The 20089-nt window shown below is 39.8% G+C and overlaps 1 protein-coding gene across 25 annotated transcripts in view; it reads left to right on the top strand.

The window, feature by feature from the left end:
* The window catches only part of GRIP1 (glutamate receptor interacting protein 1), a 325251-nt gene that overhangs the window by 163268 nt on the left and 141894 nt on the right, over positions 1–20089 (top strand). For 3 of the 25 annotated variants that reach the window (XM_080592324.1, XM_080592332.1, XM_080592320.1), the window contains exon 1: positions 5417–6680. The exons of the other annotated variants lie outside the window; for them this stretch is intronic. In XM_080592324.1, coding sequence (XP_080448450.1) covers positions 6626–6680 — 55 coding nt within the window. In that variant the 5' untranslated portion in view covers positions 5417–6625. Of the gene's footprint in view, positions 1–5416; positions 6681–20089 lie in introns of those variants that run through there. 25 annotated transcript variants of the gene reach the window in all.

Here is a 20089-nt window from a genome sequence, read left to right as displayed (position 1 = left end):
TAGTGTGATATTCCAATTTCACAGCTGCTAAATAGGTGGATAAAAATATGGAAACAAAGCAGTATAGCTAGAGAGGGGTGTAATTATTCCACTTTTGTTCAAGTGTTTTCAGTGGAATCACAATCTTCTTTTTGTTTTTAAATTAGAATAAAAACAGCTGTTTTCTGCTAAGTGTAAGAGCGTGTCATTGCTTCTAATATGGTAATTTTGAGGAAATGCTTAACTGCGCTTTGTTAAAAAACGATGTAGCAATAGGAAGGTCATCGTTTTGACTAATTGAAAAAGCCTCTGCAAAGTACAAAGCCTTATAGAAACTGTAATTACAAGAGTCTTTACCCATGTACTGCAGCATGCGGAAACTGCTTGTAAGACAGTCATCCTTTAGGTTTGAGATTACATTAAATCCTGGAGACTGTAATTATATGCACGGTGCTGGCAGGAGCCCACGCTGGGTTGATTGTGCTCATTGGACAGGGTTGTTATTTGTTGTTCCTCTCGGTGAGATCTGTAAGCATCCTGGAAAGGGCAGTGCAGCTTGTGACACCTATTCCTTTCCCTAATTCTTTTGCTCGGAGGGCGCCCAGATCATTCTTGGTGGTGGTTTATTTCATTACATTTTGCAAAATTATGGGTTCTTCACTAATTATTAGTTCAGAAGGTACAAGGACAAATTTTTTGTAATACTTCCAGAGAAAGCACTCTTTTCCATCATCATAAAACAAATCAAAGAAAGAGTATATTGATGTGTGTACATACTAGAAAGGGAGCTGTATCTGAAATGGCTCACAAGCTATGGGTTATTGAAAAGACTTCTTTCTGAATTAAATCTCAACTAGTTTGTGGGTATGCTGGAAATTACCTTTGAGAGACTGCGACGTACTTGTGCTATTAAAAGTTTCTCATTTTTCTAGTACACGCAGTATCTTCATATTTTATGATTCTCTAAAGTCCCTAATTATTTTTAAACAAAGATTTTCAGCTAGGAGAGCCCGAGAAAAGCTGAACAGCCTATTTTGCCTGCAGCAGAAAGGAAGCTAGGAATGAAAAGTCAGATCTGTGCTACCTATCTCAAAGGTCTTTTGAGGACAATGTCTCCATTCCAAGACATCTCTCAACCTTGTTGTATCAACGTAGCTTCACTGAGAAGGACAGCTTTAATTTTTGCCAGAGATTCACATGGACTGGTAAAATAAAGCATTTTTGTGAAGCTCTGGCATGGAATTACTGTGAAGGATAACGTAGGGAACGCTGTTCCTTATGCTACGCTAGAGGGTAGTGTGTACTGGAGAGTTATTTTCATATAGAAAACATACATGTTCTGTTTCCTTTATACTACATTATGCATTTTATAAAACATCATTAAATCAGACTTTTCTTAAGAAATCAATTAAATCACTATTATTTAACTGCATAATAAAACACTTCAGTAAAAAGCCATCCCAGAATGTGGCAATACTCGCTGATTTTACCATCAGATGTTTAATACCTGCTGATCCAAAAAGGTTAACATTGCCTGGAGCAGATGAACTAAGACTTTTCTATCCAGAACCCCCGAATTACTATTATTATTTATGAATCTGTTCACGGGCAACCGAACTACCATATTTATACAGTGCTAGAGCAATGGGGTTTTGGTGTTAACTCAGATCTTTAATGGATTTTTTTTTTGCATCATTTATCACTTTCAGCATACTTATCTCAATGCTTTCCAACATACAGCACCTTTTGCATGAAAGGTTCTCCAGCAACGATCCTCTGAAGCCCGCACACCTTTCACTACTTTTAATGACCTGTAAGACTTTCTGCTGCAGTGTCCGTGGGAAATTGACCGATGGTGTTGCAAAGGTGGTTAATACAGCTAGAAAATAACTGCTGTCATTGATTTAATAAAAATGAAAATTTGAAATACCCTCCAAATTATGTGAAGCTGACAAGTTGTCTGTGCTGATAATCTGAGCGTTGGCGAACCACTGGATGCTTTATTGTTCTTTCATTTTTATTCCCTCACTCTGTGGCAAAGAGGAGTCTTTGTAATAAAACAGCATCCATTGCAAAATGCTTGATTGACTGAGTCTGCTGCTGCATGGGAATACATCTCTCATCTTTGGGATGAAAAATGTTCAAATTTTGTTTTGCTAAGACTGAGATTCTTTGTTTCATTGCTAGTTCATGATTGATATAAGGATGTATAAAATACACTGGTGGAAACGCTTGAGTTTTCAAAACAGAATCATCCGTCTGGTCATTTGTTATTTTCAGAACTAAATTAATTCTCTTTTTGCATAAAAATCTGACTTTTAATTTGAATAACGTGATAGATGCCAGTGGAATCTTTTAAAATGACGGAACAAGATATTTCATTGTACAAAACCTTCATGAATTCACAGTTCAAAATATTTCATTTCAATTTCCTTATCCAGACGGATCTGCTAGATATCATTGTTCCTTCCTGACACATAAAACATTCGATATCTGTATGCCTTTGTGGTTGTCCTAGTGTTCTACTGAGGCTGTAGTTTGAGTACATCCTTGTCTTCACTGAACCCCCTGCATTGGCTTTCTTAAAGGAGTAGGTTTTCAGTGTATGTGGCTTTGACCACATGTGGTACTCCATCAGCGTTGTGCATTTCCGTCAGAGGGGTGACATACAAGCTTAACCCGTGAAGAAAAATATGAGCATGCAACACCCCAAAACAATTATGGCAGCTCACGGGGACAAATTCCCTGTAAAGTAAAAGGACAGGGAGGGATGCAACTGGTATACCTTACCCAGAAGATGTTGTTAAATAGAACACAGATATTATAGTGCCTGCCTTATCATACAGAAATAAGCTGCTTTCATCTATTGACCTTCTGCTGAGTACTTGGGAATATAAATTCAGTTGAGAAAACATTTGTGTATAATATATATCTAAGAGTTTATAAATAACCTTACAGTCTGCTAAAGAAAAGAATGAGTGCAGCAATAAAAGTGATAAAAATTCATGCTGCTGTCCAACTGGAGTGAAGGGAAAAAAGAGGTTTTTGCAGGTAAGCACTGAGAAAAATAGTAGCAAAATTTGTAGCTCTTTAATAAATAAGGAAGAAATATAATTAGTAAAGTCTTTATTTAACCCTTGCTGTATAGAATATAAATTTTCACAGTGTCCAAAGGTTTTTGATCTCCTTATGTTACATTACCTACTCTTCACTCCCCAGTGTTTTTTTTACTTCCTTTCTTGTTTTTCCACCTCCAGACCAGAGTCCATCTGCAGAACTGAATGCAGATATCTCAGAAAATGCTGGCTGATGTTTTGAAAGTTCAACAAAATCCTTAATGTGTTAAAAAAATATGTACAATTAAGAATACCTGAGGTGTACTTAAAGTAATTTCAGAATCAGGGCTTTGGGAAAGAACGCTTCTGGCAATCCTGATGATTCCATCCTGCAAGAAGGTGGTAAAACCATGTGCATCATGAGTAAATATTTTTTTTCCCAATAACTGTATTGCTTTTCTTGAACTAACAAAAATAGGACAAAAACTGCAGCAAATACAATATATCATTACAGTCAGTGTTGTACTTGCAGTACAAAATCTTTGTCTTATGAAATCTTGAGAAACTCACATCCGCACACGACCTCTTTTGGTAAGGACAGAAAAATTGTCTAAAGAAGCATAAGCAAAAATAATCATATTGACTTGGTTGCAAATGGCTATTGCAGTGCTTCAGAGGCCATTTAACATGCATCAGTAATCTAGAAGTAGTAGTAAATGGTATAATAAGCTTTTTGGATCAAGGACCACATCTTTTCTCTGTCAGTAAAGCCTTACCTGACCAGGTCTGCAGCTTTTTTTTTTTTCCCCCATATGCGTCACAATTTCTGTGTTGTTTTTACAGTTTTATACAATTTTACATGATGGGATTGGGGCTCAGCACGTCTTTACATGAAGGCTTGATTTTTCTCCTCTGTCACAACCTCCTAGCTCCATGAATGTGCCTGGTTTTGCCTCCTCTGAGGCAAAAGGGGGCTGAACCAGGGTAGGTCGTGGCACCAAGTCACAAATGCAGGCAGTGAGCAATTTCCTTCTCAAGGCTAGATACAACCTCTTGCCGCTCTCTGCACAGCAGGAGTCCTCGAGGATGTCAAAATCAAGCTCTGAAGGAAAAAAAGACAAAAGCGGATGTTCAAGCCGAGAGCTGCTCACCACAACGCCTTCTTCCAAAGGGCAGGAGGAGCACCCCAGGCTCCCCGGGCTCCAGGTGACTGCACAGTTACTCCATAGAGGTGGGAATGGAAATCTGCCTGCCTGGTGTAGGCAGCGCCGATGCCACACTTCACACAGCCTTCCTGGGCTGTGCTGACTGGGAAAAGTCAAAGAACAAATATTAGGGCAGCTCAAGTATCTTGTGGTGTCCTCCGGTTACTCTAGAGCTAAAGGGAATCATTTAAATGGGTTGATCTGTGCATGACAACATTTATGGGATCAAGGACAGGCATCTGGCAGGTTAAAAGAGAGTGATAGAGAATCTGGTCCACAGAAAGGGAGCAACAAGTTTGGAGCAGTTTCTGAACGAGCAGTGAGAGGGGCAGCGTGTCAAGGTCACAGCCTCGTTCTATCAGTTTTAGCACAGGAAAAGAAGAAAGGAAACTGGGTGGTATTGGTATTATTCATTTCAAGTCCTATTACCGGAGCAGGAGGTGACAAGAAGGGACGGTGGCAAAATTTATCTCCGAAAAGTGTATTGGTAGTGTTGGTAGACAGTGAGCTCTTTTCTTGGCTTCATCTTTACAGGGAGGGCAAGAATAGACAGCTCTTCTCCCCCTTCCTATGGGGTAGTACAAGGTCTCCTATGTTCTTCCTGGACCTCAGACTTGTACTGGTGTGATCCTCCACCTTCTGCCCTGGTTCATCCCTTCCCCCAGGGGCTGTGGTTACGGAGCCAGAGCGATCAGCCCCCGGCTGCAGGTGCGCCTGTAAAACAGCTGTGGAAGCTGTTTGCCACAGTGGGCACCACCAGAAGCGATAACGAGGTTGGAGAACAGATAACTTGATTACCTCTATCTGGTTTTAATGACAATGAAATAAAGTCAATTTTCACTGGGCCTGTCTGGGCAATTGCAGTTGCGCTGATTGAGTGTTTCACCTTTGCCTTTGAAATACGGCGGCTGCTGTAACCAATAAAACAAAACTAAGGAAAACAATTACTGTACTAGTTCGTTGGAGAATGTTAAGAGCAGAGCTGCTGATGCAGCACAGCCCAGGCAGGGAGAAAGAAGCTGCTCCACATACAAGGCAGTCCCCAGCTTCTCCTGGCTCTCAGCAGCTGTCTGTAGAAAATGTGCACCCTAACGCTGGATGATAATATTAAACAGGGTGGTGGATAAAGGATGTCAGAAGATAAGCTAACCACTTTTGGAATGGAGGCAAGTGAATGGGACAGAGAATATATGAACGCAGCGTTAAGTGTATCGCCCACGTGAAGCAGAAGTCTTGGCAAAGAAATAATTGTCTGTTGTTTTAAAGGAGATTATCTGATACGGCACATGGGTTTTGTGCATAAATCTGACTCGATGAACTTTATACAGCTTGGTTTTGTTTGTTTGCTTGGTTTTAGAATCGATGAATTTTGTCTGGGAGGAAATTTTTGGCTCCATAAGGTTGGGATGGAGCTCTCGCTTAAGCAGTGCGTTCCACTTCATTATTTCCTGAATGAACTGTTAAAGGCGGGTTAATTTGCTGTCTGGATAGACGTCAGAGTGTAAAACTCCTGGTGGGCTGAAGAAATCCTTCAACATGTTACAAATGGTGCAATGTTTGGCGCAATTAATTATGAAGTAAATTTTAGGATGCACTAAAAGCCGGTGTCTTCTCTAGCAAGCAGGGAAGACCTGATTCACGGTGTGCTTTCCATCTAGCATCATTTTATTTATTTCGGTGTGATCAAATGCTTGGCGGTCCTGCCCCCACACACCAATCTATCACTTTCCCTCTGCTCTCTCCCTCCCCCTGTGGTCTTTGCTTCAACTGCTCTAATATACTTGTCTATGATTGTCAAAAAGCTTTTCTGCTGATAAAATCAGGATTTTTCTTTTCCTATCCCCTACATATCTGTGAGATTAAATCTTCATTGTGCTTTGATTAGAACGTTTCCATGTTAAATAGGCTCCTTCTCCCCCAGAACTAGGATTTCTAGGGCTTGTGCCCTATTTATTCCGAGACGACCGTGAGGGAAATGAAAGATAGGAGGAAACAGGGAAAAATCGCCACCTCTGCTGAAATGTGGGGCCCTTCCTGTGGCACAGAAACCATGGCTCTGTCCGTGGCAGGGGGACGGGAGGGACTGCACAAGGGCCCCCGCCGTTTAGTGCGGCGGGATGCTTTGTGGCTTTCAAAGAAATCCTGCTTTGTGAGCCCCCGAGCTCGCCACGCAGGTGGTGGCAGCGGTCGCAGCGAGTGGCACAGCCGCGCCGGCTGACACGGAGCTGATCTCTGCATCAGCCAGGAGGAATTAAGCTTTGTCACTCCCCGCTGGGGCTACCTTTCTCCTGGCATGTGCGCAAGGAATTCGTATGCTGCTGCTGCTGCTGCATTCGGCAGAGCAGAGCCCCGCGTGCGCCTTGCCAGGGAAGGCAGCGAGCAAGAATGATAGCTGTCTCCTTCAAATGCCGCTGTCAAATTCTGAGGAGACTTGCGAAAGGTAACGTGTTTTCCTTGTTATTCATTTGGCATCTCTGGAGCAGCCTTCCCGAAGCACAACCCGATGTTTTTACTTTTAAATATGACCAGCCTTACAATTTACTGTCAGATAACAAAGAACTCGGGATACAGAGAGGGTTAGGGGCTCTTGCAGCTAAAATCCTTACACGTCCCATGCTGTGCTCCTGTTAGCCGAATACGTTCATGTTTTCTCTCCTTTTTTTCTCATTTTCTTTTAATTACTAAAGAAGGATTTTTCTTTTTCCTAAGTAAAGTGCTGAAGTTATTATGGGGTATAATTGTTCTGTATTTCTGCAAACCTCTCAGAGGAGTCTCTAATGGGTTAGTGCATGTTCCGTCTTACTACAAACAACTGGCAGTGATTTTCAGGACCTATATACAGGATGATTTTCTGTTATTGAGTGTCTTTCACAAGCTATGTCTATGCATGCTTTAGATCCCAGAGCCAAAAATGTTGTATGAGATGAGGTACAGGTAATAGCGTGTGGGTTTTTTTTTTCAGGGCTGCACCAGCAGGTCACACTTGTGAAGTTAATCTGCCTGGTAGAGTAGTGTGTGTTTTCTGTTACTGTAAATCTTTGTAGTCTCCAGTTTTAGCACTCACAACTTTAAAATACTCCTTGAATCTTCCTGGGAGTCCTGGATGATTATTAAAGCAGCTGTGTGAAAACCTGTCTGGATAAGACACCTTCACTCTTCAGAAATGAAAGTATTTTAGGTTTTAAAATAACTTAGATTTTTTTTTAATCTAATTTTTTTTAAATTTTTTTTTCCCTTCTCTATGTAAAAAAGTTTTATCTGGGGGTTTGGGCTTTGTATGTGTGTGTATGTAAACTTCCAACATTATAGTAGCATTATGTGTGTGCAAATCAGAAGCTTCTGGTTTTTAGCTTAGGTGCTGTGAAACAGTTAATGGGCATTCCTGTGCAGCTGTAAACACATCCATATGTAAAGGAAACTGTATTAGCCTAGCTTGAAAAATCAGAAATCTGTGAGTATTAATCAGTATAGCTCAAAATCAATTAGTATTTTATTTTGCAGAAGCGTGAAAGGGTAGGATGCTAATACAATGAGGTCAGTCATGGGAAAAGAGAAAAATATTGTAATCAAACTTGTATAATGCATTTTCCTGTTCTTTAGATTGCTGTATAGGGACACATTGAAAACATACGAAATCAAATATTTATTAAGCATCCCTTCCTGTGTAGATTTGCTTCTTTTTCAAATCTGTGCTGGGTAATGTCTCGTTTTCCTCATACGTTAAGAATGTTTCTATTTTGGTAGCTTTATTACACATTTATCAGGCTGGAAGTAAGCATTTTTTCTTTTCCTGGTTTGTGTAGCAGAACCTTCTTGTGTTGTGATGTCTTCATAAGACAGATTTGGACACTAATTTACTCTCTTGCTGATGAGAGTTGTTGCTCCACTTCGATACGGTTTCCCCTAGAATAATCAATATTCTTATACATCATAGCCATCTTAATTCTTTCACGCTTCCATCATCCAGCAGAACTCAGGCGGGTGGTTTTTCCCTTTTGAAATGATCTTAACTTCCTTTGAGACTCCTCACTCCTGCTTCTCCCAGTAGGAACAGGCATGATGCTATTGATTTTTTTTTATTTTGCATTAGAGAAGTTTGTCTTATGCTTGTCTTCCTATTAACTGCCCATAAAACCCCCAAACAACCTAGAGATGTGTGTATATTCTTCTGTAAGCTTCATTCATGCCAGATTTGGGTTGCTGTCCTATTTGGCAGCCTCCTGAGTGTTCACCATTTTGAGTGAAACCTTTGTTCTTTTGGGGAACTCCTGGGTGTTCCTGGGCCTTGGCTTTTGCTTCTCGGGCACCAGCTACAGACTGCTCAGTGTCATCGGGATATTGGAGGTCAGTGGCGGACTTTCACATTGTTAGCGTGGAGAAAATTCTCTTGCCTGTAGCCTGTGCCAGACGGGAGAGCCCCTTCCCTCTTAGTTCTCGGGTTTGCTCCATGCTTTATTGCTTTCCCTCAGTATTTTCCCCCAGCCTGCCTCTGTTAATGTCTTTTCTTGTACACTAATCCTCTACCTTAGTGCAGCTGCCCCAGATCAATTCTTTACTATCTTTCAGGACCTGCCACAGTGAAAAGAAATAGGAAAGAAATAAGTAAGACACTTGATTAGTGCCTTGTGTTTTTAATAAATGTTATACATGCAATTAATTGTACGTCACAAAGCGGAAATCTTTGCTTTCATTTATTGTGCATGGCATTTTTCATGCCTGTCTTGACAAAGTAAGCTTGCAACTTCATTTCTTGTTCTTTCAGATAAGGATGTAAACTGAAATGTCTCATCTGGGCAGCTGGAGGTTCTCCAAAAGCAACTCTTCCCAGCAGGGAGACGTTCAGGCAATATTGTGTTTTACAACAATTACGCTCCCCTCTTCCTGTGCTTCATCTTAACCTTTCAAAGCAAAAGGCAGAGTGGTGTCTCCTTGGATTGCTCCACATGCTCAATTTCTCATTTAAAAAATCTCAGAAAATAGAGTCTCCAAGTTTGCTGGGTGAATTTCAATGCAAAAATACCCTGTCTCTGTCTCCTTTTCCTTCAGCAGAGCTCCTGTTTCAGCACCTGTCCCAGCGCCACCCTTAGGAAGCACCCCTCCCCTTCTCTCCATTTCCCCACTGCATGCAACCCCTTCCGTTTAAAGTCAGCCACTCTGCAGGCATACCAAAATCAAAACCAAATTTTTTTCCTCACTGTTTGCCATTGAATAAATTACACTGTTTTCCTTCCTGCCACCACTGGCCTGTGCATCCCTTTGGTGCTGTGCTGCCCCTTTGGGTACAAGGGCCGCTGTATCTGCTGAGGTGCTTGTGCATAAAGTCTTTTTCCATATTGCCATTGCATCAACTCCCATGCTTAGGGAAAAATATGTAGCAAAAGTACACAATAATTCTTCATACAGGAAACTTGAAACACTGTGAGATTAGTTCCCTTGATGTGTGTTACTCTTTTCAGTCTCTCAGTTTTGTGAGTCTTAATTTTGGAGCTCAATACACTTTCGGTAATGAAATACCATGTTACCAAGCTTAGGTGAAGCTCCATACTTGTATCTATTAATAAGCAACTGCGGACGAGAAGTATTACTTTTTTTGATGATGCAGTTTTCAAGAGGGATGCTGTGCGAGGTGGTTGTCTCATCCTGTATGAGACGTGATTGAATTCAGATCTAGCCTGTCTGGTTAAGAACCAAAAAAAACATTTCTGTTTTCTACTCGGTGTGTTTCAGTTACAAGTGTTTTTTATAGCTAAAATGTTTATGGTGAATGATAAACCTGTTTTCCTTCATGTGTAAACCTCTGTTTTTACCTTTGAGATGAGCTATTGCTGGTTTGGTCTCTTTTTAGTTGTGATTATTGGTATGTGTCTGGAGATTATATTTGTATATATATTTAAGCAATAAATATTGAGGTAAAAGTGGTTAAGCAGTTCTGAAGAGAAAAGGTATCTTCTCTACCATACAAGCTACCAAGGTTTGCACTGAGAAGAGGTGTTTTTTTTAATTTTTATATGTTCTTTAAATTTTTTATCGCTTTCCCCTCCCAAAACAGCAAGGTAAGCCAAAAACTGTACTAAAAATCTGAGGTAGTAGCAGTTTTTATAGACCCCCCTACGAGAAGTATCAGGCTGAGAGAGAATGGTAGCTTATATTTGGGCCAGTGAAATATAATTCTTCCCTAGATTTATTTCTGTAGTACCTTGGGCGCTGAGAAGCGTGCTGTGCGTACCAAAGAGTCTGTGGTGATCACTTGCATTTAATATAAGTGGGAAATCGAAATTGTACAATTTATAGTAATTATGTTAAGCATAGCAGTGTAGTACAATGGTGAAAAGTCGCTGAAATATGTAAGCCAGTCAGACTCACAGCTAAATTAGCCACTTTATAGTTTAAAAATTGCATTTCAAGCAGTGCATTACAAAGCCTTGGCTGTCATTATTTATGTGTGGACAAGTTTGTTTTTCCCTTTATTAGCCCCAAGAACAGGTCATTTAGGAAACCGTGTTACTTAGTCTATCTACTGAAAAATGTCTCCTGTTAGAGGCAGGAATGCATTTTTAAGCGTACTCGGATCACTGAAGTTATTCTGGATATTATTATAATGGAAACAGAATGAGAGCTCTCTGATAAAGCCGTCAGCTGCTGTTACACAGTGTGCGGTGTGAGGAGCTGAGTGGTCTGCCTTTCACCCATCAGAGCTTTATAGTGTATCTTCAAGATAATTTATCACCTACTGCACATTCAGATCACTTCTGCAGATATAGATTTTTATGCTCCCAATATGTTTCCAATACAGTGAGACAAAGCAAAGCTAAAAGGCAGGATGGTGCGTTCCAACTTCCAAGATGATCAGTTATCTAAAGATTGGCTGGAGGCCTAAAGCATCAAAGGATGAACTCTAAAGGTAGCAAACTGGATTTAAGTCGTAATTTGCTTTGTGCACAAGCAAGTACAAGGAGAACAAACACAGAAACACTTTAACAGCATAAAATGAAAATGATGTTAAGGACTTGAGACTAACGTGGTACCTTTTAACAAACTTTCCATTGTTCCAAAGAATCAGGATACCTTAGTCATGACAGCAAATTACTAGACTGTATGTTATTTTTAATAGCAATCTGAACTATCTGGTCACTTGTTGTCAAAAAGTGGCTTATAAAAATGCTACTTTATAGTAATAGAAATAAGTCAACATCTTGCATTGACTGAAGTAAAAATCAGAAGTAGCAATATCTGTAAGGACTTCTGAGCATAGGTTAGTTCTCTGTTTTTCTAACATTAATTCTGAATATTCAGAAATCTCTTAAACATGCTGACAAATTCGATAAATTGGCAGCAAGTGTGGATTTGGTAGCTTTGTGCATTTGACTGGGGTTTTGGCAATGTGCTTTGAGGTTTTTCATGTTCAACACGTGTTTATCCAAGTTGTCCCCTTTCAGATTTTCTTCCACTGCATTTCTAAAAGTACCTTCTGTATTTCTTCTGACTTAGTAAAAAAACGTGTTGAAAGAATAAAGACTGGAAGCAAAACTTGGAAATTTTCTTCTCTATTCACATGTGGGAAGTTCAGGGCCAACTCCAGCAGCCCATCCTCAGCGATGGCCATCATCAGCACGTGCTTTGTAAGAAGATACCAGGGGTCCCTAGGGGACACCCATAGACAAGTCTGTCAATAAGGGAAGTTTCACGGTTGATGTCTTGGAATTTTGGTACTTTGGAACTTGGAATTTTTCTTCTGAAAGACTGGTTGTTGGATTAAAAAAAAAAAAGTAGGCAAAGAGTGGCCCTGTGCCCTGCTGTATGTCCCCCTGCTGTCAGTGGCAGCCTAGTGTAAAAGCCAGGCCCCCTTGCTCCATTTTCTGCATCAGTGGAGCAGTGGTTGCTGGAGCTGGTGGAGGCTATGACAGAGCAGAGCACAGCAGGCTGCGTGATCATTTCCCATCTAGATTTTTCATCTATCCGATCTTTTTATCCAATCTTTTTTTATTTGCACTAAAGAGTGCCTTTAGCCAGGATTGTTTTAAAGATGCTTTCAAAGGGCATTATGATCACTGACGGAAAGGGGAAGAGATTAATTTTTAAGATGTTCCTTCTGTAATTGCTGTTTAGGATTTCTAGCGCAGGATATGTGTAGAACAAAAGGAGATTTATTACATTTAATGAGTATTAGTTGTTTGCAATGTTGTCTTTTTGTTCAAAAGAATTCTTTGAACGTGTAAGAAGAAAGGAGGAAAAAAAGGTTTTATCTTCTTCAGCAAGCTGATGGCAGTTTACAAGTTCAAGCAATATTTCTTCACCACTAATATATTCAAGAAATGCCAAACTGTTTATTAATTATTCAGGATGATCTGAAGTACAGCAGCGTACTAACTAATCTGTGTGAAACTCTGACAGAAAAGACAAACAAAAATACTTCCCAAATCAACTATGTACGGCTTACAGTAGCAGCACCACTGCAGGCTTGATGGACTGGGGACGTGTGTGCCAGGAGCTGTGGGGAGAAATTCTCTCTGTTTTAGATATGCTGACATAATTGCATGTAGATGCCTAAAAGGTGTGAAAAGAAAACCCCAAGCAATTATATAAAGAGATGGTAAGTGCCCATTAGCTATCTGATACCTATCAGATATATGGAGCTGATATCTGATATGACAGCTATGATATCTGTTGCACATATAAGAAGTAGAGATCATTTGAATGTTTTCCCCAGCATGTTTAGATTTGCAGGAACTGGGTCAGTTAACACAAATTCTTGCCTATTTTTGGTGAACTGACTTCCGATTGAAGGAGTTCAGCAAGTGTCCTTGATTTTGTGCCTTGTCCCTACCAAGATGAAGGGGATGGCAGAACTTCTGTCCTCATAAAAATATTCAGAGGAAAATAAAAAAAAAAAAAGATTATTATGTGGTAGTTTGTAGGTTCTCCAAATGCCAAAGATGAATTGAAGCTACAGAGAAGTAGTGTATTGATAAATGGATGCAGTTGTGATAGAATCAGGCAACCCCTTGGAGCTGTACGTAGCGGAACCCCGTGCTGGCTCTGGGTGGTATGGGCATTGCCGGAGGGTAGAAGTGCACTGCAAATGTTTCATGAATTTATTTTCAGTGCTATTGCTGCTTCAAATAGTTCCAGCAGATATCAGGGAGCAGAGACTCAGAAACTCCCAAGCATCTCGTTTCTGTTAGGAATCAAATACAGGTGAGTGTCCCAGCGCCACACACAAAGCCTGAGGTGGACTGGAGCAGAGCGCTAAGCAGGAGCCCATCCTAGGTACAGTGGGATAGGGGCTGAAAATGGTGCAAAAACATATACCCATCCTTGCATTCTCATGAGAGCATGGGGCTTTCCTCCCCAGCCAAGCTAACTCTGCACTCGTCTGGTGTCTACAGGAGTCATTATTAATTTGAGTGAAGGTGAAGTCCAAGAAAACATGGAAAGGAGAAGGGTGGCATGGGGTGGGAGAAAAAGAAATGGTACTTGTTCCAGGCCTTTGCTTCGTGGTGGGGCCCTGTTGAGGATCAAACAGTAGGTATTAAAAACTGATCACTTTATGTAAATGTTTTTCCAACGTAAATTCAAAGTCTCCGATTATTTGGTAGTATTCGTGTAGAAATTTTAGGAACATAATGCAAGGTGAGACCTCAGGTGGAAGCAGGCTCTAATTCTTCATGTTCCTGTGCATGATAGGGAAGGATGTGCTTTAATGTGCTTTATGAATACTTAGGTTTGGGGTTTGATAAATCCGAGACTCCCTGGGAAATAGGGATAAGAGCATACCTGCGTTTTTAGGCAGATTTCTGCATTTCTTTTAGTTTAATCTGTCTCCCAGCAGGACTCCAAGGAGTTGTGCCTGGTCTGCACTTTAGAACCTCCACTGCTGCGGCAATACTGATGTGCTTAGTAGGCACAGCATATAAAAAGCGAGGGTTTTTTTTGTTGTTTTTTTTTAGTCAGTGTAGGTAACACCACCCCTCCAAACAGGTAAAGCACTGGTGGAGGTGAGGTTCTGCTGCCCTGCACCCTGGGAGCTGCACCGACAGAAGACTGTCCAGAAATGTCAAGTTTATGCAAGCTGTGAGCAAAAACGAACTCTTTAATAGCTTTTTCTCCTCAAGTGAAAATATGATTGTGAACATCAGAAGAAAGTACAAGTTTTATATTCAAATATGTCAGAACTATTAGGAATATAAATGGATGGGACCTTCTGCATCTTGTGTTACCACAGGCAGCATGTAATTCCCTCACTCATGCAAGTGTACGTAGTGCTGTTTTAAAGATGCTTGTCTTTTCTGTCCCCATTCTTCTTTTGGAGGGTTACTGTAGGATATCATTCCTCACATATTTAGGATCTTATTAAGACTCCAGCTTCAACATATCCTGAGCAAAGGAAACACACCCCTGGGCAAAGGCCAAAAGAAAGCTTCAGCCCAAGGGAAGGCTTTCAGAAAGTTGTAATTACAGAGAGAGGGGTGGTTACACGAGTCTCCATTGCCACCTCTATATCCCATCCCTTGAACTGCTCATCTGCAGTTTTTATTAATACTGTTGGGAATAGTGTCTTTAGTAGAAAAGGAAGCTTTCCTGCAAGTATGTTGTGGCAGAAAAGTTACTTAAGATGGGACTGATTAAAAAGATTAGGCATAATTGTGTGGGGAAAAATGTTCTTGGAAATAATGTGTTATTTACCAGGCCTTCTCTTTCTTAGCTTCTCTGTTGAACAGAGAAAGCTGTTTAGCAAAGAAATACCAGCTATTCAAGTGACTGAATTACCATAGCGTATTGGTAAATGTCACCAATAAAATACAGTTTAAATCCCCAGTACTTCTCAAGGAAACATTTACACTTCTAATGAACTAGAATTTGATAGCCCTGAAACCCCGGCAGAAACCATTTCTGAAATCTACATTTCTTTTTTGGACATCAAGCATGTGTTGTGACCTGTCAGAGAGCAGTGCAGCTTTGCACAGATATTGGGGGCACGTTGTTCTCTATATCATAAGCCAGACATTAGTAACAAAGATGAAATTTCCTACCACATCATGAGACTTAATTTGATATATTACCGTCTTCTCCCAAGCAGTCAAAAGGAGGGTAGCTTTTGAGTATTTTAAGTTTTCCACCAAGAGGGTGAATGTTTTTTTTTTCCTTTCAGTAATATGCTTGTGTACACATACATAAATTTCTGTAGACCAAAGATATTTTGATGTTGTTGCAGCACCTGTGGGTTGGGAGTCATGTTGTTAAACCTGTGCATAATTTATCACAGTTCTTGTTCCACTGAGCTAAATCCAGTTAGTAATTGAGAGAAAACATGACAAGCTGTGTGATATGTAGTATGAGTGTTTCTTTTTCACCGGACCAAAAAAAAGAAAAATAATAATCTTGGAAGTAACAAGAAATTGCATGCTTCAAAAAGAAACAAATTGAAATGTTGAAATTCATTGCTATTTTCTAAAAAAAAAAAAAAAAAAAAAAAAAAAGAGAGAGAGAGAGAAAGAAGTAACTCCATGATAAGTTTTATTTTATCAGCTGTAAAGCATTGCAGAGAAGTATGGTTTTGGTGAGGGAGGAAGATGGAACTTGGTGAGGAGTTCCTTGGGATATTTAACAGTCCAGAAAACTATCTAGCTGCATCTTGTCTCCATCATCATTCTAGAGCGGTGTAACACAGTGATAAAATTGCCCAGCTGCCCCTTCTACGTGACATTATGGAGCTCCCAGGGCAGAAGGGAGCCCTTCCAAGTGCCAGCAGCAGCAAGTGGAACTTAGGTAACACTTCAGGAGACTTTGCAGAAGATCGCAGTTCCATCTTCTGCACTTGCGTTGTGGTCTATGTCAGGGCGGTTCACGTAAGGCCAGCAAACCACCATCAGCAGGAGATCCTGCAAATGCAAATCTGAGATTCACCTCTTAAGTGCATATGCTATGTAATATTGTGTAGCAGCTGCTGTGTGTTGGCTGACAGCTGCCTGGAGATGGTAACTGTAGCCTCAGGGAGTAAGGCTGACTTCTCTTCATTGCATCTCTGGCAGTAACACAGCGCGGAGATCTCCTTTGTCCAGTGTAACAGCAAATTGACAGCCTCTTTGCACTTAGTCCCTACAAAAACATGGGTTATCTGACCTTATTCTTCATGGGATTCATACCCTCGCAATTTTACACAGACTGAGAGCTTGGACTGGTTGGGTTTGGATGTGATATATTCAGTAGTGGGCTTTGCTGCCATCTTCAAGCAAATGGATGCTTCTCAGTGTAGCCATAAGTCAAAAGAAACCTCTACTTTTGCAAATAAATTGGTAGACAGAAAGGTAGCAATAAGTTAATCCAGGCTATTTCTTTTTCATGGTTCCTCCCCAGTTTAGGAAACCAATGTCCAGACTTTTTCTGATTTCTGTCATAGGACATCAGGAGAGGATGGATCTTCTTGGTTCCAGCATTAGCAAGAAGGGCTTTATAGCATTTGGTAGTGGTTTGCGTGGTGTGGTTGTACACATCTTAGTCTGAGAACTCCGGGTCAGTGTGCAGAAGCAATGGTTCAATTTGTCAGTAGTTCAAGTGATGCCCTGGGGAGCAAAAAAAGTGACTGAAGTGCACCCATAGGACGCCGAGTGTGTATGGGTAACTTTGAAGTTAATTTGACAGATTCTTCTTTCTGCTATGCTCACTTTTAAAACAGAGAATTTTATAGTTGGTTATGTCAAGAAAAAAATATTTTTTCTTTAAAAGTCAGGCTTGTAAAGAGGAAAAATAAACCAGCACTTGGTGCTTTGGACTTCATGTAATTTTATGTTTAATGGATGTTTGGAGCCCAATAGCTAGATACCCATTGTGAATAAAATAATCTGGTCTTTTTTTGTGTGTGAATTCTTAATTTTTGCAATTCTGACCTTGGTCCGAATTGATCTTGATACTGCTGAAAGATGATGGATAGCTGTCTTGGAAGAAATGGGCCAGTTATTTCCCACTGTGTTGTCCTACAGAAGGTACCACTCAGCACTGCTGAGCTTCCACTCACATGTTCATTCACTGCTTGAGAAGTTTCTCTGCCTCAAGTATTTCTCCGGAATTTCTCTGGAGCCAAAAATTACTGTAATGAGCTCCCTCCCTACTTATATTTAATCATAATTAGGCATAGAGCAATGAAGTAAGTGCAATTTCCTCTGATCTTTTCACAGTGAGTGCTACTATCCATGTTAGCATAAAAAGGAAATAGCAGAGGGATGATACTGGGAAAGAGACTCCTTTGTTTTGGTTTGGAAATAAAGAATAGGGCAAGGTAGGCAGCAAAGAGGAGAACTAGAGCTTTGAGTGCTGGCATGTAAAATGGAAAAGGTTTTCGTAGGTCAGTGATATTCATAATCATGTGTTAGATTCTGAAGTTTTCTTGAAGTTTCAGGAACATCTTTTTGTTTGAATGGCTTTAAATATAAATTCTAGTTTTATGGGGGCTTTCCTTTTTTTTCCCCACACTGAAGACTTTTGCACTGAGGGACTTGATCAAAGTCAAGACAATCATCACTGAACTGCTAGCAGGGTTTACCACAACCTGAGTACATCGGTGCAGAAGCCTACACTCTTACTTCCCTAGCCTGTCCCACGGTGACTTTTTGTCCACACATACCAAAGGAAAGGTAAGCTTGATAAAGAGTTTGAAACATATTTTCACCTGGATGATTTATAGTTAGCTGGAAGAATTTTTGGATTACCTTTTGATATATCAATATGGTTTTCTACTTATTTTTCAAGCTGATGAATAAATATGTTTCCAGTTGTCAATAGAGATTTAACAATATTCCCTAGTTTGAGAATCAGAATATGATTTACTTTTCCTGCTTGGATATGAGGACTCGATGTTCACTGTGACTGGTTTTGAAGAAAGAATTAAAACAGCAATTTGAACAAAGTTCGTTGTGTTGCTTTGGCTGCAAACAAAATGTTTTCTCATCTGATGTGTTGTATATCCACGCCACTTTCTTTTGGGACTTCTTCTGCTATGATATCTGGAGTTTATGCCTTAACAGATTGAGACAATGTCTGATGATGTCAGAAATGATGGTGAATAACAAAAGGATAGGCTAAAAACAATTATCGTTCATAAATCAGTTTTAGGATTGAAAAATATAGGTAAATGTTGACTACAGAGCTGAGGACATCACACCAACTGACTGTTGCATGCTATTCACAGTTTAGAAACTCAGACGGAAAATCTCCATATGATTTCAATGAAACTCAATGATGTAATGGCTAGTGACAAGAGAAAAATTCTTTGCATAAGCTGAATGAAGTGAAGAAGGTCATCTTTGCAAAGCTGCAGTAACTTCTGAAACTAATTCTAGATCTAGAGACCTGCAAGGTTGAACTGAGTTAAAGTAGCTTAGCTTAATATATTAAAACACCTGCAAAACTTTAAATAAATAAATAAATAAGCCATTGAGGATGTATGTGTTTATGTGTATGTATATATATGTGTGTCTATAAACATACACATGTATACACACACATACAAAGGCTATTAAACTACCAAAACCAGGGTTTAAAAGGTAATTCAGTAGTTCAAATCCCACGTAGTGGTAATGAAAAAAAATGTTTTTTGATTTGCACAATATAAGCAGGAATAATTCTGAATTTTAATTTCCGTAAAAGAGTGAGGTAAATCCACAATCTAGAACAGTAATGTTCTCTGTGACCTGTCACATTTGCATTGTTGCATACCTGTACGCAGAAAGATCAGTATTTGATCTGACTGTGCAGATGAATTTTTAATACATAGACTGATGCATGGTTAAAAACAAAAATACTGTAATGTAGAGCATACCAGGACGCTCAAATAGTCAGTCTCAAATTCCTGACTTTTATTTGAAATCTGAAGATCAGATAATAAAGAAGTAACCACCATTGTTCCAGTTTGGATAATAAATATGAAACAGGTAAAATAGTTTACAGTACGTATCAAAAGATGAATGAAGTTGTATTCACTCCATAAACATCTTAAAGACTTGGACAATGATAGTTAATGTTCTTTCTTCAAGAGGATATTGTAGCAAATATATCTGCTACATATTTTATAAAGTGGATATCTAAATTATATATCCATAAAGTTCAGTCATGTATAATAAACAGTCTCAAAACCTTTCCTGAAAAAGTGTGAGGGTGAAGGGGAGGAATGCATATGCACAATCAATGTTTTTTTGTTCAGACGTTAAGATGAACAAAATCAGACCTACTATTTGAAAATCAATCTTGTCTTAAATAGGAAGAATAACTAACATAGCTTGTGTGAGTGAAAGAGAAAACGTGGTCAGATTAAAGCTGCTTCATCCTTGTTTATGATGGAGGTGTCATCAGGATATTCAGGAATGCTCTTGTGCAGAGTGTGAAACTCCTGCCCACATTATTATCTGTGCAGCTGAAATACAAAGAATTTATGCTAATTTATTCTCTCTGCTGGTTTTCATTACAAGGATTTTTATTCATGGTAAGCCTCTCCTGCAAAGGGGAATAGTCTTCCTGTAAATGTAGGTTTTGTGACATGAATCCACAGGGACTGTCTGTCTGATTTGGAGTTATTAATGGATTCAGCATATTACTGGAGCATTTGCTCATCTAATGCCACCTCCTTGAATTGTGAACTGCATTAAGGTTTTGTTCTTGGCCTCCTCTTCAACTGCTTCTTTCATGGTATCTGTGCCAGTGAGCTTATCCAACTCTTGTTTCTCTCGTTCTGGTCTTACTAGCTCAGAGATTGATTTTGAAAGCATTCTGTGTAGTTTCCTCAAACAAGGTCAGTATAACTGAAGTCATAGGTGCAAATGCTGGGTACCTGAACCCCTGCTGCATACAAGCCCCAGATGG

This window comes from Anser brachyrhynchus, assembly GCF_964034855.1.
Source record: "Anser brachyrhynchus genome assembly, chromosome: 1".
Classification (NCBI taxonomy): domain Eukaryota; kingdom Metazoa; phylum Chordata; class Aves; order Anseriformes; family Anatidae; genus Anser; species Anser brachyrhynchus.
The sequence above is the reverse complement of the archived record's forward strand: the minus strand, read 5'-3'. Positions and strand labels throughout refer to the sequence as shown.